At 42.1% G+C, this 19677-nt stretch overlaps 1 protein-coding gene across 3 annotated transcripts in view; it reads right to left on the minus strand.

The window, feature by feature from the left end:
* Positions 1–19677, minus strand: part of rad51b (RAD51 paralog B) — a 547632-nt gene that overhangs the window by 192289 nt on the left and 335666 nt on the right. For all 3 annotated transcript variants that reach the window (XM_073040333.1, XM_073040332.1, XM_073040334.1), the window contains exon 8: positions 13547–13643. In XM_073040333.1, the coding sequence (XP_072896434.1) occupies positions 13547–13643 (97 nt within the window). The remainder of the gene's footprint in view (positions 1–13546; positions 13644–19677) is intronic.

Raw genomic sequence — 19677 nt, forward strand, 5'->3', positions numbered from 1 at the left:
GTATGTGTTCCTTCGTCTTACCCTTCCAGAAGTCCACAATCAGCTCTTTCATTCACGTTGTTGCTGCGACACCACTCCACTAGTTGGCATATCTCACTCCTGTACTCCCTCTCGTCACCACCTGAGATTCTACCAACAATGGTTGTATCATCAGCAAATTTATAGATGGTATTTGAACTATGCCTAGCCACACAGTCGAGGGTATAGAAAGAGTAGGGCAGAGGGCTAAGCACACACCCCTGAGGTGCACCACTGTTGATCGTCACTGAGATTTCATCACCAATCCACACAGATTGTGATCTTCCAGTTAGGAAGTCGAGGATCCAATCGCAGAAGGAGGTACAGAAGCCCAGGTTCTGCAACTTCTCAATCAGGATTGTGAGAATGATGGTATTAAATGCTGAGCTATAGTCGATGAATAGCATCCTGACACAGGTGTTTGTGTTGTCCAGGTGGTCTAAAGCCGTGTGAAGAGCCACTGAGATTGTATCTGCTATTGACCTATTGTGGCAACAGGCAAATTGCAATGGGTCCAGGTCCTTGCTAAGACAGGAGTTCAGTCTAGTTATGACCAACTTCTCAAAGCATTTCATCACTGTAGATGTGAGTGCTACCGGGCGATAGTCATTAAGGCAGCTCACGTTATTCTTCTTAGGCACTGATATAATTGTTGCCTTTCTGAAGCAAGTGGGAACTTCTGCCAATAGCAGTGAGAGGTTGAAAATGTCCTTGAATACTCCCGCCAGTTGGTTGGCATAAATTTTCAGAGCCTTATCAGGTACTCTATTGGGACCTTCAGCCTTGCAAGGGTTCACTCTCTCTAAAGACAGCCTAACATTGGCCTCTGAGACGGAGATCACGAGGTCATCAGGTGCCACAGGGATACAGGTGCATAGTGTTACAGTTATAGAGAAAGCACAGTGAAAACACTAGACCAAAAGGCAAACAGTTAGGTTTTACATAAGCTTGAGGAAGTGGTAGAGATTGTCAAAGGATTAGAGAACAAATACCAGTTTAGGGCCAAGGCCACTAAATAGCTAGCAATCACAAGTGAATAGAGCTAGAGCTATTTCTGAGGTCATCCCTGAAGGAGAACAGATACCTTGGAGGAGAATACAGATGTAGAAAAGAATTGTAGACCTGTGGACATCTGAAAACAAGGATGAGAACCACACAATATTGTAATTCCATAACTGGGAACTAATATAAAGTTGGTGATATTGTGTAATTGGTATGTTGCAAGTTAGAACATGGCAGCAGACTTTGGATAATATCTAATTTTTAAGAGGGGGAGATTTGGAAAAGACTGTGTCAAAACAACCTAGCCTAGGGGATGATAAAAGCAAAGGTATGGGCTACAACACTGTATTATTTGAAGTAGGAGGGTTTACTGTGAAGATGCAAATAGGTGATCTTAGCAAGGATGCTGAAGACGTGCAGTAATTTCTGCTAAGCATCAAAAACGAAACCAGAAGTATAAATGTCTGGTTTGGCCTCAAACAGTACTCAGAAAATAAGGGCAATTACATGCCTGTACTTTGGTTTCAGGCCAGGCTGAAATGCTTTGCAGTAAATGATTACTTCCACTGCAATGTAAGAAGAGTGAGCGATAAGTAGTAATCAATGTCAAAAGAATAGAATCTTCAGAGTGAACATGTCAGGGGGATTCGGGGGAACAGGCCGAGAGCTGAATGTGCCAGGTTTCAGAAACGAACAGCAACTTCTCTGCCCATAGCACCGTCACTTCTACTGTGATGTACAGTGAGCCACAAGCCAGGCTTTAAAGGATTGAGGGGAGAAGCCAAACCAACTTCAAGCCAACATTTCCAAAAATTCCACTTCTAGATTCCTCCTGAAAGGTTGAATATAGCTGGGTATTAAGGGAATCTAGAGAAGTGGGAATCATTCCGTTTTTACTTGTCTCTCATTCCACCTTCCCTCTGCCCATTTGATCCCAACTCATCCTTTGCTTCAACCACTCAACCCTCACTTCAGCTACTTGGAATCCACCTTACCCTCTTTCTGACCACACAAACCTTGTTCTGGCTGCCCAGTCCCCATTCATACCTCGCTGTGGCCACTCAACTGCTTACTCATTTCTTACCCAGGTCACTTGTCTCCTATGACTACCTGCTCTCTCTGCAAAGTGGTTTAAATAATGGGCAGTCCTCAAGTACATATGATCTTCTTTTAACAAGATTATCAAAACAAATGTTAGCTCGATAACAAACTGTTTCAGGAAAAAAGTGAAATCTATCCCATATTAGTAATAAAATTCCTAGCAAAAAGAAAACAACGCTTAAGTTATCTAAATAAGTAATGCTGACCCATTAATCCTGAGTAGATTGTGTTTGATATTAAACATAGATCAATTTGAGTACTCTTGCAATCCTCACTGTGCATGCTAATCCCATTAATCAAGGCCAGATTTGGATGCAAGCAGCTCTGGCACCAGAATCACTGCAGAGTTTTGTGGTATTATGTATCCTGAATAATACAGAGCAAGTTTTATTTAATTGCCAGTGAATCATAGCTCTCAGATCTTCTGAAGTAGAGCTTCAAAAACACAGGCCACATCGTTGGTGGTTTCAAGCTCTTCAAGCAGAAGCAGGACATGATTTAGGTTGTGTTTTCATTCTCACACAGCCCTAAAAGCAGTACCATAGAACACGTTTCTTACCAATGGAGATCTAGCCCCAATCTAACAGGGACAGGTCAATTTCAAGACCAAAGAATCTTTGCTGCTTGTTGAAAAGATGACGCAAGACTAAGGAAGCAGAAACTGGTAGTTGAAGGATGTGTGGAGAAGAAATGCCAGGAATCAGATGAGCTATTTTATGGTTTTGAACTTCAACCAAGTGTAGAATTAAAACTTTCTATAATCAGCTAAAGTGATAAAGTGTCCTGAAACACTTTGTAGAGATTCTTATTTTATCCATGAAGAGGGACTACACCATACTAAAAAGTTAAGGTGATCAATAGCCACATTATGTGGGATCACTCAATCCTACAGCCAAACGATGTCAGGACCTTTCCATTCTACAGTTGTGAATGAACAGGGTCAACTCCAGCCCAATGTCAGAGATAAATAGAATCAATCCAAAAGTCACTAGATCATTCCATCCCATGGCTACGGAACACCAGACTAATTCATTCACATAGCTGAGAGTCACTGGGATCCTTCAATCTCTTAAGTGAAGAATGCTGGAATCATTCCCTAGAATATAAGAGCAAGAAGATTATGGTGCAACATTATAAAACATTAATTATGCCATGGCTACAAACAGTGCACAATTCTGGTTGCCACACTATAGTACAGATATAATGGAGAGGGTACTGAGGATGTGGCCTAGGATGGTGTCTCAATTATGAGGAGTTATGATGATAGCATTGGTTTATTTTCTTTGGAGTAGTTGGAGCTGAGATATACAAAGAGAGGCATAGATAGGGTACAGAGTTGTAAACTTTATCACATAACAGGGTCATAATACATTAGTTTAGTGTAAGAGATAAGATTTTCAGAGGAGATCTATAGGAGGGTTTTTTAATCCAAATGATTGCAAACTGAAATATGTGGCCTGAAGGGCTAGTGGAGACAGGTTCTCCCAGAGCATTTAAATATCTGGAATGGAACTTGAATCACCAAGGTATGAAAGGCTATACATTAAGTGCTCCCAAATGGGATTGGTAAAGATAGGTGTCAGGCGTCAGCATGGACACAGTGGGTTCAAGGTGTTTCATTGCTGTATAATTCAACCCCAAGTTACTCTGAATGGGATTTCTCCTGTCAGACCCTCAATCACTCTGTACCCCACTGGGAAGGTGGGTGTACTGCAAAGAGAGCCCAGAATCACTCCATACCTTTGTTGGATGAATGAAGATCAGCATGAGGTGTGGTGACATGCCTGATATTCGATTTATGACAAAGACTGCTGGAGGAAATGCTTCTAAACCACTGTTAAATGTAGCAATGCGTGTTTGGGTTAGCAACATAAACATGTTTGATGTAAAACTTGCAATGGAACCCAGAACAACTGAATCTGTTGATAGCAATAGGTCTGAGCAAGGATCTAAAGGAAGAGTCTGCAAATAGCAGAAACCACTTTGATCAGTGGACACAAGAGGCCATCCTGTGGCTACGATACTGTCACCACAACTTTATTGATTTGGCTTGGATAACCTTCTGACAAGACATCTTTTGAGGAAGGACATGAATTTCTATCATTATTTCCCAGTCTTTACTTCATCCCTCCCCCTTCAGGTTTCACCTATCACCTTGTGTTTCTCTCTTCCCTCCCCCCACCTTTTAAATCTACTCCTCAGCTTTTCTTCTCCAGTCCTGCTGAAGGGTCTCAGCCTGAAATGTCGACTGTACTCTTTTCCATGGATACTACCTGGCCTGCCGAGTTCCTACAGCATTTTGTGTGTATTGCTTGGATTTCTAGCATCTGCAGATTTTCTCTTGTTTGTGATTTAATTTCTATCATGCCTTTCGCAGTGATTTGCAAGAATTTACAGCTGATGAATTATGTGAAGAGAGTAGTCACTGTTGCAGGGTACAACAGCACATCTACATAGAAGAATGGCAAACAAGCAGAAGTGTGTTACTGGATGCATAGTCTGTCTTATGATTTTGAATAGCAGCCTTTGAGACAGCTTGAGATGTTTTACCATATAAAAGATGCCAATATACATGTAAGTTGTTGTTAGATAAATGTTTGCCTACTCCCAGGGAAAACAGTACTTTCATGAGATCTTTAACACACCTGAGAGGGCAGACTTGGGCTATGTCCACACTAGACCAGATAATTTTGAAAACGCCGGTTTCGTGTAAGAACGATAGGCATCCACACCAGGCATTTTTAAAAAATACCTCCGTCCACATTAAAACAGGTATTTGGGTGAACCTCCACCTACTGGGCATGCGCAGAACTCACCTACAGAAAACAAGCGACATGTTTGATGTCGAATCTCGCCGTAAAAGACTTGGTGCATGTTTGTCCAGTTATAGACTAGAAAAACTTAAAAGGAAATTGCCAAATGACGGACAGCTGGATGACTTAAAACTAAAACAACAAATACTGGAACATATGGAGGCAACTGACAGGGAGTTCACGGACAGTATGACCTGGCTGACGACGAACATTGAAAAACTGACTAACTCTGCTGCAGAGAGACTTGTAATGATGTGGAATATGATGGCTTTCCCCCACCCCCCCCAGTACTTTTCACCGTCACAATAACAACCTCACAGCCACAATAGCTACACATACGGACACACAGACCCCCAGGTGGCCCTACCAACATCATCCACACTCCCACAGAGGAGTCACCCTGGAAACATTTCCTACAGCCATAGTCTCTTCACCGATGAAAGGGACGACAGCTACAACTAAATGCAGTAAGGCTTGTTACTGGGCAAAAGTGAAATTTGCTGTTACCTCATTTGTTTGCCTTTACTTTTGCCATGTCTTTCTGTATTATTTTGCTGTATTTAACATGTGCAATAAAATGAGTTACTGGGCAAAAGTCATTTTATTTTTACCCGAGTAAAAGTGAAACTTACAATTTTCCTTTTTTGGCCTTAACATTTTCACATCTATGCCAAACATAAGCTACTACTTAAAAATGGAATTTTGGAAGTGGTGACAATTGCATCTATTGAATGTTTGCACAAACAATACATTAATAAAGCACTTTGTTAAATGTATAAAACATGTCTGCATCAGTGTCATCTTGTATTTCTATACAATGTTACATTAGGCTGCTACACATCTATTGTCAGAGAAGTACTTGCATAAATAGGAAAACCACCTTCATACAAGCAAGAACAGAAAACAGGGCAAAGTGAGTACACTTATTTATTCAGTAAGTTATGGGTCAAAGCATTTGGTGAGTACATTTCTAACTTTTCTGGCTTCAGTCTTGTTGCCATCTGTTCTGAAATTGTTAGGTTGTATGGGGGGCTGAAATTCTCTGTCATACTGCAAAGCTGCAGTAACATTCTGCTCAGGGACAGTCTCCTGAAGCCGTCTGCCATTGTTGTGGTGTTGGAGGTTGCGTTCAAGAAAACAATGAAATGCCGCGCTGCCACCACCATCTGTTTCGGCACGTCATGACAGTGTTTTTAAAAAGCTTTGGTTACCCCATACATACTACACCACCCAATCAGCGTTTTCAGATTTATACACTCTGGAGAGCGCTGTAGAAAAGCTCAGTTTTCGGGGAAGGAAAACGCCATTTCACTGTGGACAGAGGGTCAAAACGAAGAGAAAAAGCTTCGGTTACGGATTTATCCAGTCTAGTGTGAACATAGCCTAGGTCTGGGTTTAAGTACACTTTCTAGAATCTGTACTTCCTCAGACCTTTACTGGAATATTCAGATTGTGTGCTTGAATCTTTGAGGAAACCTCTGACATTAAGCAATAAACAATCTGATGCAGAAACTCAGCAGGTCGAGCAGTATCTGTGTGAGGAAAGGAATTTTCAACGTTTCTGGACATTCCTACCATCTTTGACTTAGAGACAATGGTTCAACCTTTGAAACAAAGATGAAAAGGTATCTGGAACTCATTTAGGTGATTGGCACAACTAGAATGAAGTTATATTAGAGACCAGAGCCCAAACCTCATCTGTACTGAGTTAGCTGATCTCAACTAATGGGGAAGGTAGGACTGCACTATTGCCAGAGGTGAGGTAGTAGAAGTGGAATAAGCTAATCAGAATCAGATTTAATATCACCGGCATATGCCATGAAATTTGTTAACTTTACGGCAGCAGTAAAATGAAATACATGATAAATAAATATAGAGAAAAAACTGAGTTACATTTAGGGTATATATGTCTATTAGGTTAAGTCAAAATAAGTACTGCAAAATAACAGAAATAAGAAGTAGCGAGGTAGTGTTCTTGGGTTCAATGTCCATTTAGGAATTGGATGGCAGAGGGGAAGAAGCTGTTCCTGAATCACTGAGTGTGTGCCTTTAGGCTTCTGTATCTCCTTCCTCCCTGTTTGTAGCAATGAGAAAAGAGTACGTCCTAGGTGGTAGGGGTTCTTAATGAAGGACACTGCCTTTCTGAGGCACTGCTGCCTGAAGATGTCTTGGATACTATGGAGGCTAGTACCTATAAAAGAGCTGACTAATTTTACAAGTTTCTGCAACTTATTTCGATCTTGTGGAGTAGCTCCCCTATACCAGATGATGATGCAGCCAATCAGAATGCTCTCCACAGTACATTTGTAGAAATTTTCAAGTGTTTTAATTGACAAATCAAATCTCCTCAAACTCCTAATGAAATATAGCCGCTGTCTTGCCTTCTTTACAGCTGCATCAATATGTTGCACCCAGGGTAGGTCCTCAGAGAAAATGTATTATTTTAACAATAAGCTACATAAGAGATCAACTAACTAAGCCACACCCAGGAACATGAAAGTGCTCACTCTCTCCACTTCTGATCCTCTATGAGGATTGCTTCATGTTCCCTCTTCTTATCCTTCCTGAAGTCCACAATCAGCTCTTCGGTCTTACATATAAAATGAAGCACAGGACATAGATGAGGATTAGAGTGCATGTCAGGAGGACTTAGGACTGAAGAAACCTGTGTCAATAGAATCCCATTTTGAAACTTCTGATCATAAATCTATATATACATATTTATTGTGAAGTAAAAAAATACAACTGTTGGGGGAACTGAGTGGGCCAGGCAGTGGCTGTGGAGGCAAAGGGATAGGAAGTATTTTGGGTTAAGACCTAGTATCAGGACTGATGCAAGACCTCGGCCTAGAAATTCAATAATTCCTGTTCCCTCACCTGCTGGGTTCATCTAGCTGCAGATCCCAGCATCTGCAGTCCATTGTGTTTCCATATTTTGTGGGGAGTCTCCCACAGTAAGAATTATACATCCAGGCCCTGAGAAACAGTGGGCCAAATAGCCATCTCATTATCTCAAACTCCTTAGGCACGCCTCTTCCCAAGGTTCACAACAGGAGAGTGGAAATATAGAGAAATATCCTCGGACTTCCAGCCAGGTACAGGTATCAATTCCAATTGATGGTTCAATGACAAACTTCATCAGGGATGATACCTGGCATGTCTAGTCCAATGGTATTTATACCCGTCACACATTCCTCCTGATTTCATTCATCCTCATCCAATCAGGTTTCCACTGTCCCATCTTGCTTACAATCAAATTACAGTCTTACTTAGAGGAAGACCTTAGTCGTCGAAGACAATCGCATGTTGGAAACCCACATCAAGGAGCTCTGGAGGTGTATCCGTTTGGGTTACCTGAAGAAATCAGCAGCAGCAGAATATTGTATTCGCAATAGCCATAGGATTGATTTCAACGGCACAAAACTACTGTGCCGCACCAATGGCTTTTGGGACCACCTGGTGAAGGAAGCCGTTGAAATAAAATTAGAGAAAAGGAATTTTAACAAAGATGGAAGTCTTGCTGTAAGAAAGAACTGGAATTTGATTGTAAACAAGGTGGGACAGTGGAAACCTGATTGGATGAGGACTAACCAGTCAGGAGGGACAAATGACGGGGGTATAAATACCACCAGACTGGACATGTCAAAGTATCATCCCTGATGAAGATAGCAGAGCTTCTCATTGAAATGTCATCAAAATGTCGGTTAAAATCGATACCTGTACCTGACTGGAAGCACAAGAAGAGTTTATTTGTCATATGAGCTGGGAAAGTACTAGATCCTTTTCCACAGAGAAATATTGTTTACCTGTGGTTGTGCTGGGAAACCTCCAAAGACCGGTATATCACTTGTTTTGAGTCGGGACTTCCTGCAAAGTTAAGTGACTGATGACCATGAAGCAGCAGTTACAGGGTGGTAAATGATAGTGGGCACAGCGATGTCACGAGATGGGCAACTGCTAATAAGGGTGGGAAGAATGAGAGCAGTGGTTACATATGGAGAGGGGTGATGGTTAAATTAGAGGGTAATTCATTTGCCCAGAATCCCAAAAATAACTGGCCAAAACAGAATAAACCCCATCTCATGCTCATTTTAATTCTACCTCATTTTCTCAATCACCTCTCATCCCATGGAGCCTCACTTCTTTTAGGCAAGCTTGTTTCTAGTTTCCTCACCTATATCTCTCTCCCATTCATTTCTTCAGCAAGCTCTACTTCCTATAATGGTGGGAGGTCACAGGATAAAGGCCCAAAGCCCTGTGCCTCTTGCTGAGTGGAAATTCTAATCCTACATTCAGTGGGTTATACCCAGGGCCAAAGTTAGCTGACAGGACATAGCTTAGAGGTCCTGACTCATGGCATCGGTTTTCCTTTCCCCATTGACAGTGCACTATTATTGAGTCCTGAAGCACCTTAACCAGATCAAGCAGTAGTGCAATAAGGTTTCCTCATAATCTAATAGGAGGATAAAGGTTAAGGCAATTCCTTTAAGGCAATTAATGTGAATATTATTCAGCAGGCATGAGTCTTTAATTGTAGTAACTTTGACGCACACTTTCCAACATTACAACACTAGCCCCATCCAAAAACCTCCATTCAAGTCTGGCACTCACAGCAACAGAAGCAATTTCTAACTGAACATTTCCTTCACAGATGCAGAGAAAGACAACTGTCCCAATCCTTTCCCAAACCAGCTCCTCTTGAGAAACATTCATCACCTGTGTGAAATTCCATCTGTAGGCAGAAAGCCAGGAGGCCAGAGATGGGGTAAAGAGTTCTCTTTGCAGTTTGATCAGCGATTTGCAATTTTTATGGTGGAATTTTTTTTTTAAAAACAACAGGCTTGAATGAAATAGCATTCAGAGAGCATTAATGTCAACTTCCCAGCCACTAGTTCTAATTCCAGTCAGTAAGAAATCTGCCACCACCAGCAGTCTACATTGAAGCAGATGATCCAGACTCCACCACCTGGAAATAAGATGCTTCTGTTATCAAATTAATTAAAACATTCTCAGTTTTATATTTTGAAATAGTTATAATGTGGGACATACAAGACATCATTGGAATTTGCAAAGCAGTCATTGTATAAATTATAAAGTATGGGTTGCAGTGGGATTAGATGGAAAATGAGCACGTCACTTACAGCCAGATCAGATATCAGATCAGCCAGTGCTATAAACAATGGTTCAGGTATCTGTGAGATCATCAACTCCACTAAACACCAGCTCATGGCATGAAAAGTGATTTTTTTTTTGTTATTTTATATGTAATAGACATACCACACACACCTAAGAATACTGAAAATGATGACAAGAATTTAAGGTCAGACAGAGTTAATCCCATGTGCAGGGAAACAGGAGTGAACAGGCATCAGATGACAAATCAGTTAGAGTTGGGTTTGTGCAAACTATGTACTGACTGTGATTTTACCCATTTGCCTCCAATAACACCGGCACAGTGATGCTGTGATAGTGCTGCTGCTGTAAAGCACTCACAACCCAAGTTCAATCTTAATGTCAGGCGCTGTCTGAGTGGAGTTTGCACGTTCTCTCTGTGATGGATGGATTTCCTCAAGGTGCTAACAGCTTCCTCTCAGTCCCAAAGATATGTTGGTAAGTTAAGTAGGCACCGTAAATTGCCACCAGTGAAATGGAGGTGAGTTAGCATGGACACAATAGGTAGAATGGCTTCCTTCTATGTCATAAGAGAACATGAATGTGATTGCTGTGGTTTGACAATTTTCTACCTGTTTGAGAGCAGGTACTGAGGAAACACATGCAGGAGTAAATTGTTCTTTTTGCTTTCTGTGTGCTGTACTTTGAAAATTACAGGCCCTCACCATCTAATGAATGAATGTTTTGGAGTTATGTTTCCTCTTATTTTTTCTACAGCTGCGCAGACCAACCATTGCTGTAAGCAGGAAATTTCTACACAGCCTGAAAACTGTGTGGCACTTTATATTAACATTATATAAAGAAAATCTAGCTGCGTGGCAACAAAGGATATGTGCGCAGGAGCATTTCAGGTACTGTGCGGCAGCGTGTCCACACAGCTTAGAGGGAACAGTGCTTGGGAGACCGGTGGTATGCATTTGCCAGCTGCCTTAATATTAGCTGGAACTTCCCCACGTCAAACCCAAGAAGAATACATTCTATTTAACAAGTTTATGACTATTTTGTGAATCCTACCTAGAGACATACATTACAAAACCTTCAATAGCATTTAAAATCTTGCATACACCACAATCTTTTAAAAGAATATCATTATTAGCCCAGGATAGTCTTGGGTTAAATATATTAATCAGTTTTATTATTAAGAGTGACAAAACAGGATTAAAATGCTTCTCGGGATTATCTATTCCTATAGGTCAAGCCACCTGTGCAGGCATCTTCTGCCATGTGTTAGTCTGTTTGCAGCTGCATTTATGACCCGTGAACTGTTCAGGTTATGAACAGTTCGGAATGGAACCCTGCCTGATGTGGGGAACGACCTGTATGTAGAAAGGCAGATTTTAATATCTACAGCACTATTTATGATCCTCTTGGGAAATTCCAAAATGCCTTACAGGCAGTGAATCAGTCTCAAAGTATAGTCGCTGTTGCAATAGAATCAACAGGCACGAGGGCCTGGATCAGTGTTATCATAAGGTCTTTGTACTCATTTCTCTGGCATAACAGGATGTTGATTATGGCAAAATTGTGCTGCAAGCACTCTATCAGGAGGTGGATTCCAGTGGAGTTATATTTCCTTACTCTAACCTTACTCGTCAACTTAGTAACAGATGGCATGTTTTCCAACCCAGCACTGAAGGAGGGTTAGTTTATCTCCCCCTGGGCTGCGAGCCAAAGATTTTCCAAGGTCGAATATGTTCTTCTTGAGCTTTATCAAGAGCTTCCGGGATTGAGAGAATGTGCTAATGGAGTGGCATGCTCATTCCATATTGACTGAGCCAGAGGTCCATGAGACGATTTGCCTGTCCTACAGAGATGCAAGTGAAATGGTAAATAATTTTGATCTTGATGGCAAAGCCTAACCTATGAAGACATTACCTTCCCCTAGTTTGCCCCGCAGAGGAAGTGTACTCACTACCTTGTTCTAGAAGCTGGTCAGTGATGTCATTGCTATAATGTCCAAATTCCCAAACCATAATGACAGTGCAATCTTACAGTTTATCACAGCCAGAGTAGTCCATGAGGTTCTGCATTTCATACTCAGGAGTGGAGACTGCATCTGTGTGCCTTCTTTTAATTGCAGTTAGCTGTTGTATATCAGCTACTGCACAGGCTTTGACAAAATAAGCTCTTGGTTCGGCAGCAAGGGAGCCAAAACAACTGGAAGCCGAGTCTGCAGCACAGACATTACTATCAACACAACGGACTCGTGAAGCAACAAACTGAAGGTCAAGGTACAAAGCAAGGCAAAGGAAGCAACTATTACCTTCAGACCAGAGTAGATTATCCACCATTGGCCGAAAGCTGACAGGGCTTCTGGTGGCTGAGAATGACAGCCCAATTCAGCAACAACAACATTCAACTACAACATGACTTCTACCCATTTGACTTCCTATCATTTGAGGTAGCAGCTAATATTCCTTTAGCCCTTAGAATTACATTATCATGGTAAGAGCTGAGGAAGTATAGACAAGTATAAACCTAAAGAACATCTCTTTCCTTGGTAAAGGATTTACAACCTTTATTATCTCTATTTTTCCCTTTCAGGGTTCTTTTGAAGACCCTGGCCTGGAGTTACACGCTGACTATGGTTCTGTGCGGGAATGGGACCCACTCTCGGTGTTACTCGGCACGCCAAGGGCTCGACCTAAGAGCTCAGTTCGCTGAGATCTCATGGCTCTGAAGACAGGCAATCGAAGGTTGGTGTCCGGGCAGGAGACCGATGTGTCATGGGAAATGGAAGATCTCTGGCCAAATGCCCAGAGACCCAAGATCTTTGGGCACAGAGCTCGAAAAAAGCAATGCAACGGACTTTTAACATCGTAAACCAGTGAGTTGTTTGTTATGTCTCCCCTCTCGCTGTGAAACAGAGATACTCCTTTCTCCCTTATTAGGGAGAGAGAGAGCCTGTGGTATGTCGAATACCAGGTGAATGCGTAGTCTTTGGAGTACTGCAAAGTCTGTGTCTTTGCTGTTGTCTTTGCTCATAATTGAGTGCTTGGTTTTCCTTTGCTGGTGGGGGGAAGGGGGGGATCATTGTTTGCTGCCGTTTACATGCGGGAGGGAGAGAAGCTGGGGGAACTTTGGGGTTCTAACATTTTAACTGTCATTCATTTTTTGGGGGCACTCCTCTGTTTTTTGTTGATGGTAGCGAAGTAAAAGTGTTTCAGGATGTATATTGTATACACTTCTCTGACATTAAATGTACCTTTGAAATTAAGGTGCTCATATGATCACGAACACCATGCATCAGTGTGGAAACGAGACTAAGCATCCATGCTGTTGGGTCATCTGCAACAAGAGTATTAAAGGCTCTTGCGCACACAAACAACTGAAGGGTTCCCTGTACCGAGACATGGTTCTACTGTTCGGCAGAAATGGTCCTGCGAGGGGACTGACCCATAAATCAAGTGAAAATCAAGACACAAAGGAAGCATCCATACCTTCAGATGACGATAAATTATCCACCACTGAGTCTGGCCTAAAGTTGGCAGCTCGTCTTTGACCAATCCTGGTTGTAATTTGGTTTGTCAGAATGACCTGCAAAAGACAATAACTCTGTTATAACAGGGGGATGGTGTATCTCACTTTATCTGCCTTTCCAATCAATGTATCAAATCTACCTGGTCTTTAGCTATGGTTGCTTTTCCCAAATGTATGCATAACAAGTCAAGCAACAGCTTTAGAGTTATAGAGCTATACAAAAGGGAAATAGGCCCTTCAACCCAACTCATTGATGGTGATCTAGATGTGTTCCTGAGTCATTTCCACACCTATATTTGGCCAATGTCTTTCTAAACATTTCTTAGCCATGTACCTGTCCAAATGTCTTTTAAACATTGTAAATGCACTTACTCTGTTATGTTGTTCCACATTCAACACATTCTGTGTGAGAAAATAGACCTCTTACGTCCCTATTACGTTGATTGTTTCTTACACTCAAAACTGTGTGGCTTCCAATTTTATACCCTGCTATCTCGGAAAGAAGACAGCGACAATCCATTTATCTATGCCCCTCCTGGTTCATTTTATAGATGTCTATAAGGTCATCATTCAAGGATGGTCTCCGTACAACCCAAAACCCTCCAGTCCCAGCAATATTCTTGTGAATCTTTTCCGCACCCTCTCTAACTTCATCACATCTTTCCTACAGTATGTAAACCAGAACTACACACAATAGTCCAGATGCGATCTCTTCTACAGCTGTAACATATTCCAACTCTTAAACTCTATGCAGTCCAATAAAGGCAAATATGTTATAACAGCTTCTTCACCACTTTGTCTATCTATATCATCACTTTCAGGGAATATGGTGAACCAGAAACCTTGTATTCCCAAGTTTCTGTATTCAATGTATTTTCCAGGATCCACTCATTAACTGTATATGCCCTAGGTTTAGTTTCCCAAAATGCATCACTTCACACTTGTCTCAGTTAAACTACCTCTGTCACTCCTTTGCCACTTTTCTGATTGATTGAGATATGTTGTGACCTTAGACATGTCACACAACCAATTTGGTGTCGTCTGCAAATGTACAAAGCGTGCCACTGACATTCTCATCTAAATCATTAGTCATCCAAACTCATGCAATCAAACCTTTCAGATCAGCCTATCACAGGGGTTCTTGTCGAACGGCTTGTTGATGCTTCAGTGTACAGCCTCATCCTTTTCAATCTGCTTTATCTCCCTTCAGAAAACTCAAATTCATGAGATAAGATTTCTGCAGGCACAAAGCCGTGCTGACTAATCACAGCCCTAATCAGAGCTTGCGTTTCCAAATGTTGATGGGTCCTTTCTCTCAGTATCATCTCAATAACATTCCTCCACACTGATGTTAGGTTCACTGGCTTGTCTTTGCAGTCCTTGTAAAATAAAGACATAAATCTCTGCCAGAGAGATATAGCTACCTTTTATGTACATTAAGACTGTTAATACCTCCGCGTTTTTTAATGTTGATTATGTTTCAGGATATTGCTATTCTCTTTCTTTAATTTCCTAGCTTCTTTGGATGTTCTCAAGATGCACAGATTCAAGATTCAAAGTGTATTTATTATCAAAGTATGTATAGATTATCCAACCTTGAGATTTGTTTGCTTACAGGCAGTCACAAAGCAAGGACCCAAATAAAAAGATAAGACCAACCCCCAGTACCAACAAAGGCGGCAAAGACATAAATCACGCGAACAACAGAAGCGAGTAACAACAGCAGCGTTCTGAACCAAATGGAGACCTTAGAACCAAATCCCTGAGGCAGCCTGGAGAAGGCCCAAAGCTTCGGTATTCAGTTATCATATTAGTGGGGCAAATTGCCGCAAGGTTTGCAGACAGAAAGCACAGCAGCTGGGGGCATTCTCACAGCCTTAGTGTTGCGGAGAGAAGAGCCCCCAGACCATCTGGGCCAGCATTTAAATTATCCCAACCTTGCACTAGGACCTGGCCTTGCCATGGTGAATCATTCTGGGTCCGGATTTCGCTGCCGGACAAGTCATTCTTTACCTCTCCAAATTGGCTCAATGTCCAGAGTAATCCAACCTCACCTAACACTCTGACTTCCAGTATATCTGGGCCAGCATTTAGATTGACCATATAGCAGACTGTGCCTCACATTAGGACCCGGGCCTTGCTGCGGCAAATCACTCTGGGCCCAGTACACGCTGCCCAGTAATTTGGTTCAGACCTGGATTTCACTTCCGAAGAAGCCATACTTGACCTCTCCAAATCAGCTCGGCGCTTAGAACAAGCCACCCTTGCACTCGGGCCAGCTGGGTGGGCATCCGAGCTCCTCTGAACCGTCTTCTCCCCCCCCCCCCCCCCCACCGAACAGTTCACTCCAACCAGCATGCCTCCAACTTCAAGTGCATTGATTTTGCAGCGCACCAGCAGGGCGCATATGTAAATTTGCTTTGCTTTTGCTCGCCTCTTCATTGTTTGCGTTGATAGTTTATCACAATTTACTTTTTAAAAAATTGTTATTAATAATATTTATAATCAAATTACTTTGCTTTCAAACCACCAGTAAGCCATCGCACATCTTCAGTAGTGCCATTTTAAACAGGAAGTAAATACAGATGAGAAGACTGATGCCATTCTTCCTGCCACAAGACCTCCTATGTTACAGTCTGGCACGATGGTCTCACCCACAAAGGGCACTGCGATACAAGGCAAACAACAGGTAGGCTGATCAGTGAAAGTAGCTTTTTTCAAGCACTCTCTCTCCTGACAATAGGCAATAGACAGTAGGTGCAGGAGTAGGCCATTCAGCCCTTCTAGCCAGCACCGCCATTCACTGTGATCATGGCTGATCATACACAATCAGTACCCCGTTCCTGCCCTCTCCCCATATCCCTTGACCCTGCTATCTATAAGAGCTCTATCTAACTCTCTCTTGAATGCATCCAGAGACTTGGCCTCCACTGCCTTCTGGGGCAGAGCATTCCACATATCCACCACTCTCTGGGTGAAAAAGTTCTTCCACATCTCTGTTCTAAATGGCCTACCCCTTATTCTTAAACTGTGGCCTCTAGTTCTGGACTCACCCATCAGCGGGAACATGTTCCCTGCCTCCAGTGTGTCCAATCCCTTAATAATCTTATATGTTTCAATCAGATCCCCTCTCATTCTTCTAAATTCCAGTGTATACAAGCCCAGTCGCTCCAATCTTTCAACATATGACAGTCCTGCCATTCCGTGAATTAACCTTGTGAACCTACGCTGCACTCCCTCAATAGCAAGAATGTCCTTCCTCAAATTTGGAGAGTATTGTGTGGAGTAACTGCACACAATACTCCAGGTTGGGTCTCACCAGGGCCCTGTACAGCTGCAGAAGGACCTCTTTACTCCTATACTTAATTCCTCTTGTTATAAAAGCCAGCATGCCATTAGCTTTCTTCACTGCCTGCTGTACCTGCATGCTTGCTTTCATTGACTGATGTACAAGAACACCTAGATCTCGTTGTACTTCCCTTTTTCCTAACTTGACTCCATTTAGATAGTAATCTGCCTTCCTGTTCTTGCCACTAGTGGATAACACATTTATCCACATTAAACTGCATCTGCCATACATTTGCCCACTCACCCAACCTGTCCAAGTCACCCTGCATTCTTATAACATTCTCCTGACATTACACACTGCCACCCAGCTTTGTGTCATCGGCAAATTTGCTAATGTTACTTTTAATCCCTTCATCTAAATCATTAATGTATATTGTAAACATCTGCGGTCCCAGCACTGAACCTTGCAGTACCCCACTGGTCACAGCCTGCCATTCCGAAAGGGACCCGTTAATCACTACTCTTTGTTTCCTGTCAGCCAGCTAATTTTCAATCCATGTCAGTACTCTGCCCCCAATACCATGTGCCCTAATTTTGCCCACTAATCTCCTATGTGGAACTTCATCAAAAGCTTTCTGGAAGTCCAGGTATTACATTCACTGGCTCTCCCTTGTCAATTTTCATAGTTACATCCTCAAAAAACTCCAGAAGATTAGTCAAGCATGATTTTCCCTTCATAAATCCATGCTGACTTGGACTGATCCTTCTACTGCTATCCAAATGTGTCGTAATTTCCTCTTTTATAATTGACTCCAGCATCTTTCCCACCACTGACGTCAGGCTAACCGGTCTATAATTCCCTGTTTTCTCTCTCCTTCCTTTCTTGAAAAGTGGGACAACATTAGCCACCCTCCAATCAGCAAGAACTGTTCCTGAATCTATAGAACATTGGAAAATGATTACCAATGCATCCACGATTCCTAGAGCCACCTCTTTAAGTACCCTGAGATGCAGACCATCAGGTCCCGGGGACTTATCAGCCTTCAGACTCAACAGTCTATCCAACACCGTTTCTTGCCTAATATAAATTTCCTTCAGTTCATCCTTTACCCTAGTTCCTTTGGCCACTATTACATCTGGGAGATTGTTTGTGTCTTCCCTAGTGAAGACAGATCCAAAGTACCTGTTCAACTCATCTGCCATTTCCTTGTTCCCCATAATAAATTCACCCGTTTCTGTCTTCAATGGCCCAATTTTGGTCTTAACTATTTTTTTGCTATTCACATACCTAAAGAAGCTTTAATGGAAAAAGGAATGATGTTGCTCAGAAATGGAGCTGAGACATTTGGTGGAAGAGTTCCTGTGAAGATGTGCATTGTCAAACTAAGCTGGATATCCATGTGCTTGATATGTGCTGAACAACTCTATACCAGGACATGGTGTGTTGCATATAAGATAGTCAGGGCCTTCACTGCAAGAAGGATGGCAGTTCGCTGCAAAAGTTCTTAAACTTCTGCATATTATTGACTGTGACTACTAATCACATAGAGGTTTAATCACACAACATAACTGCATGCACCTCCTCTTTCAGCTCATGAAATTCATGATAGTCAAGGTGTTGGTTTCAGGGAACAAAATACTTCACTAATTCAGAAATGAGATGTCAGCATCAATCCCTACCAGGTGAGTAATTTGTCAGTCTTCACGTCAACGATCACAGGAAAGTCACACTGTGGACAGAGTGGAAAGCTCTCTAAATACTCCCAAGCCAGAGAGAAAAAAAAACAGGCAAATGCAAATTAACCCTCCTCTGTTGCATCATGACAATTGCAATAAGCCAAGTTCGAGATTAAAATTTGGTCGCCATGGTAGTGTAGCGGTTAGCACGATGCTATCACAGCTTGGAGTTCAATCCCAGCGGCCTCCATAAGGAGCTTGTCTGTCCTTTCCACGGAATGCATGGGCTTTCTCTGGATGCTCCGGTTTCCTCCATGCAGGTTAGCAGGTTAATTGTCCCACGATTAGGTTAGGTTTAAATCAAGGGTTGCTTGGCAGCACGGCTTGAAGGGCTGCTGAATCTCTAAATAAAATAAAATAATTTATATTCCCTCTACACTATTCGGTCAGGGCAGATACAAACTTTCAATATGAAATAGAACATCTATATATTCTGTCATCAGTTCCTCAATTGTTAACAGTTAGAAAAACAAAGCTAAATGGCTGTTCCATTTCCCCCATGAGCACTCCAGGGTCCTTGATTAAAATATCAAACCTAGACAATAGACCTTGCAGACCCTCAGTCACCAGGAACCAATCTGAGAATATCCAATTTTATCTCGTACCAATTTGTGGTACACCAACAACTCGCACTTATATGGCATCTTTAATGTAATAGGATAGCTCAGGCACTCTACAAGATTATTAGCAAAAATGAGAAGACATTAGGAAGTGCAAGCACCTTGCTTGGAGGTTTTATCACACATTACAGAACTTCTGCTAAGAGTTAATTGCAGGGAATTAAGAGAAATGAAAACTCTCTTTGCATGCAATCAAACAAATATGTTAGGCACAGGCTCACTGGAACCACATCGCGCAGCTGAATAGTGATCACTCAAAGCCTGAAATTATCAGTGTCAAAACAAGAGGAAGGGTGGAAGCAATGTGGGTTTAAAAATGGGGCGCATGTGTGACCACAACACATGCAGCCAACAAGAAGAAATCCAGCCAGTGTGCTCAGCTGTTTCCACATCACGGCTTAACATGCTTCTCAAAATATAGCAAACAAGATGTCTTTGCCCAGGGT

This window comes from Hemitrygon akajei, chromosome 3 (assembly GCF_048418815.1).
Source record: "Hemitrygon akajei chromosome 3, sHemAka1.3, whole genome shotgun sequence".
NCBI classification, from domain to species: Eukaryota; Metazoa; Chordata; class Chondrichthyes; order Myliobatiformes; family Dasyatidae; genus Hemitrygon; species Hemitrygon akajei.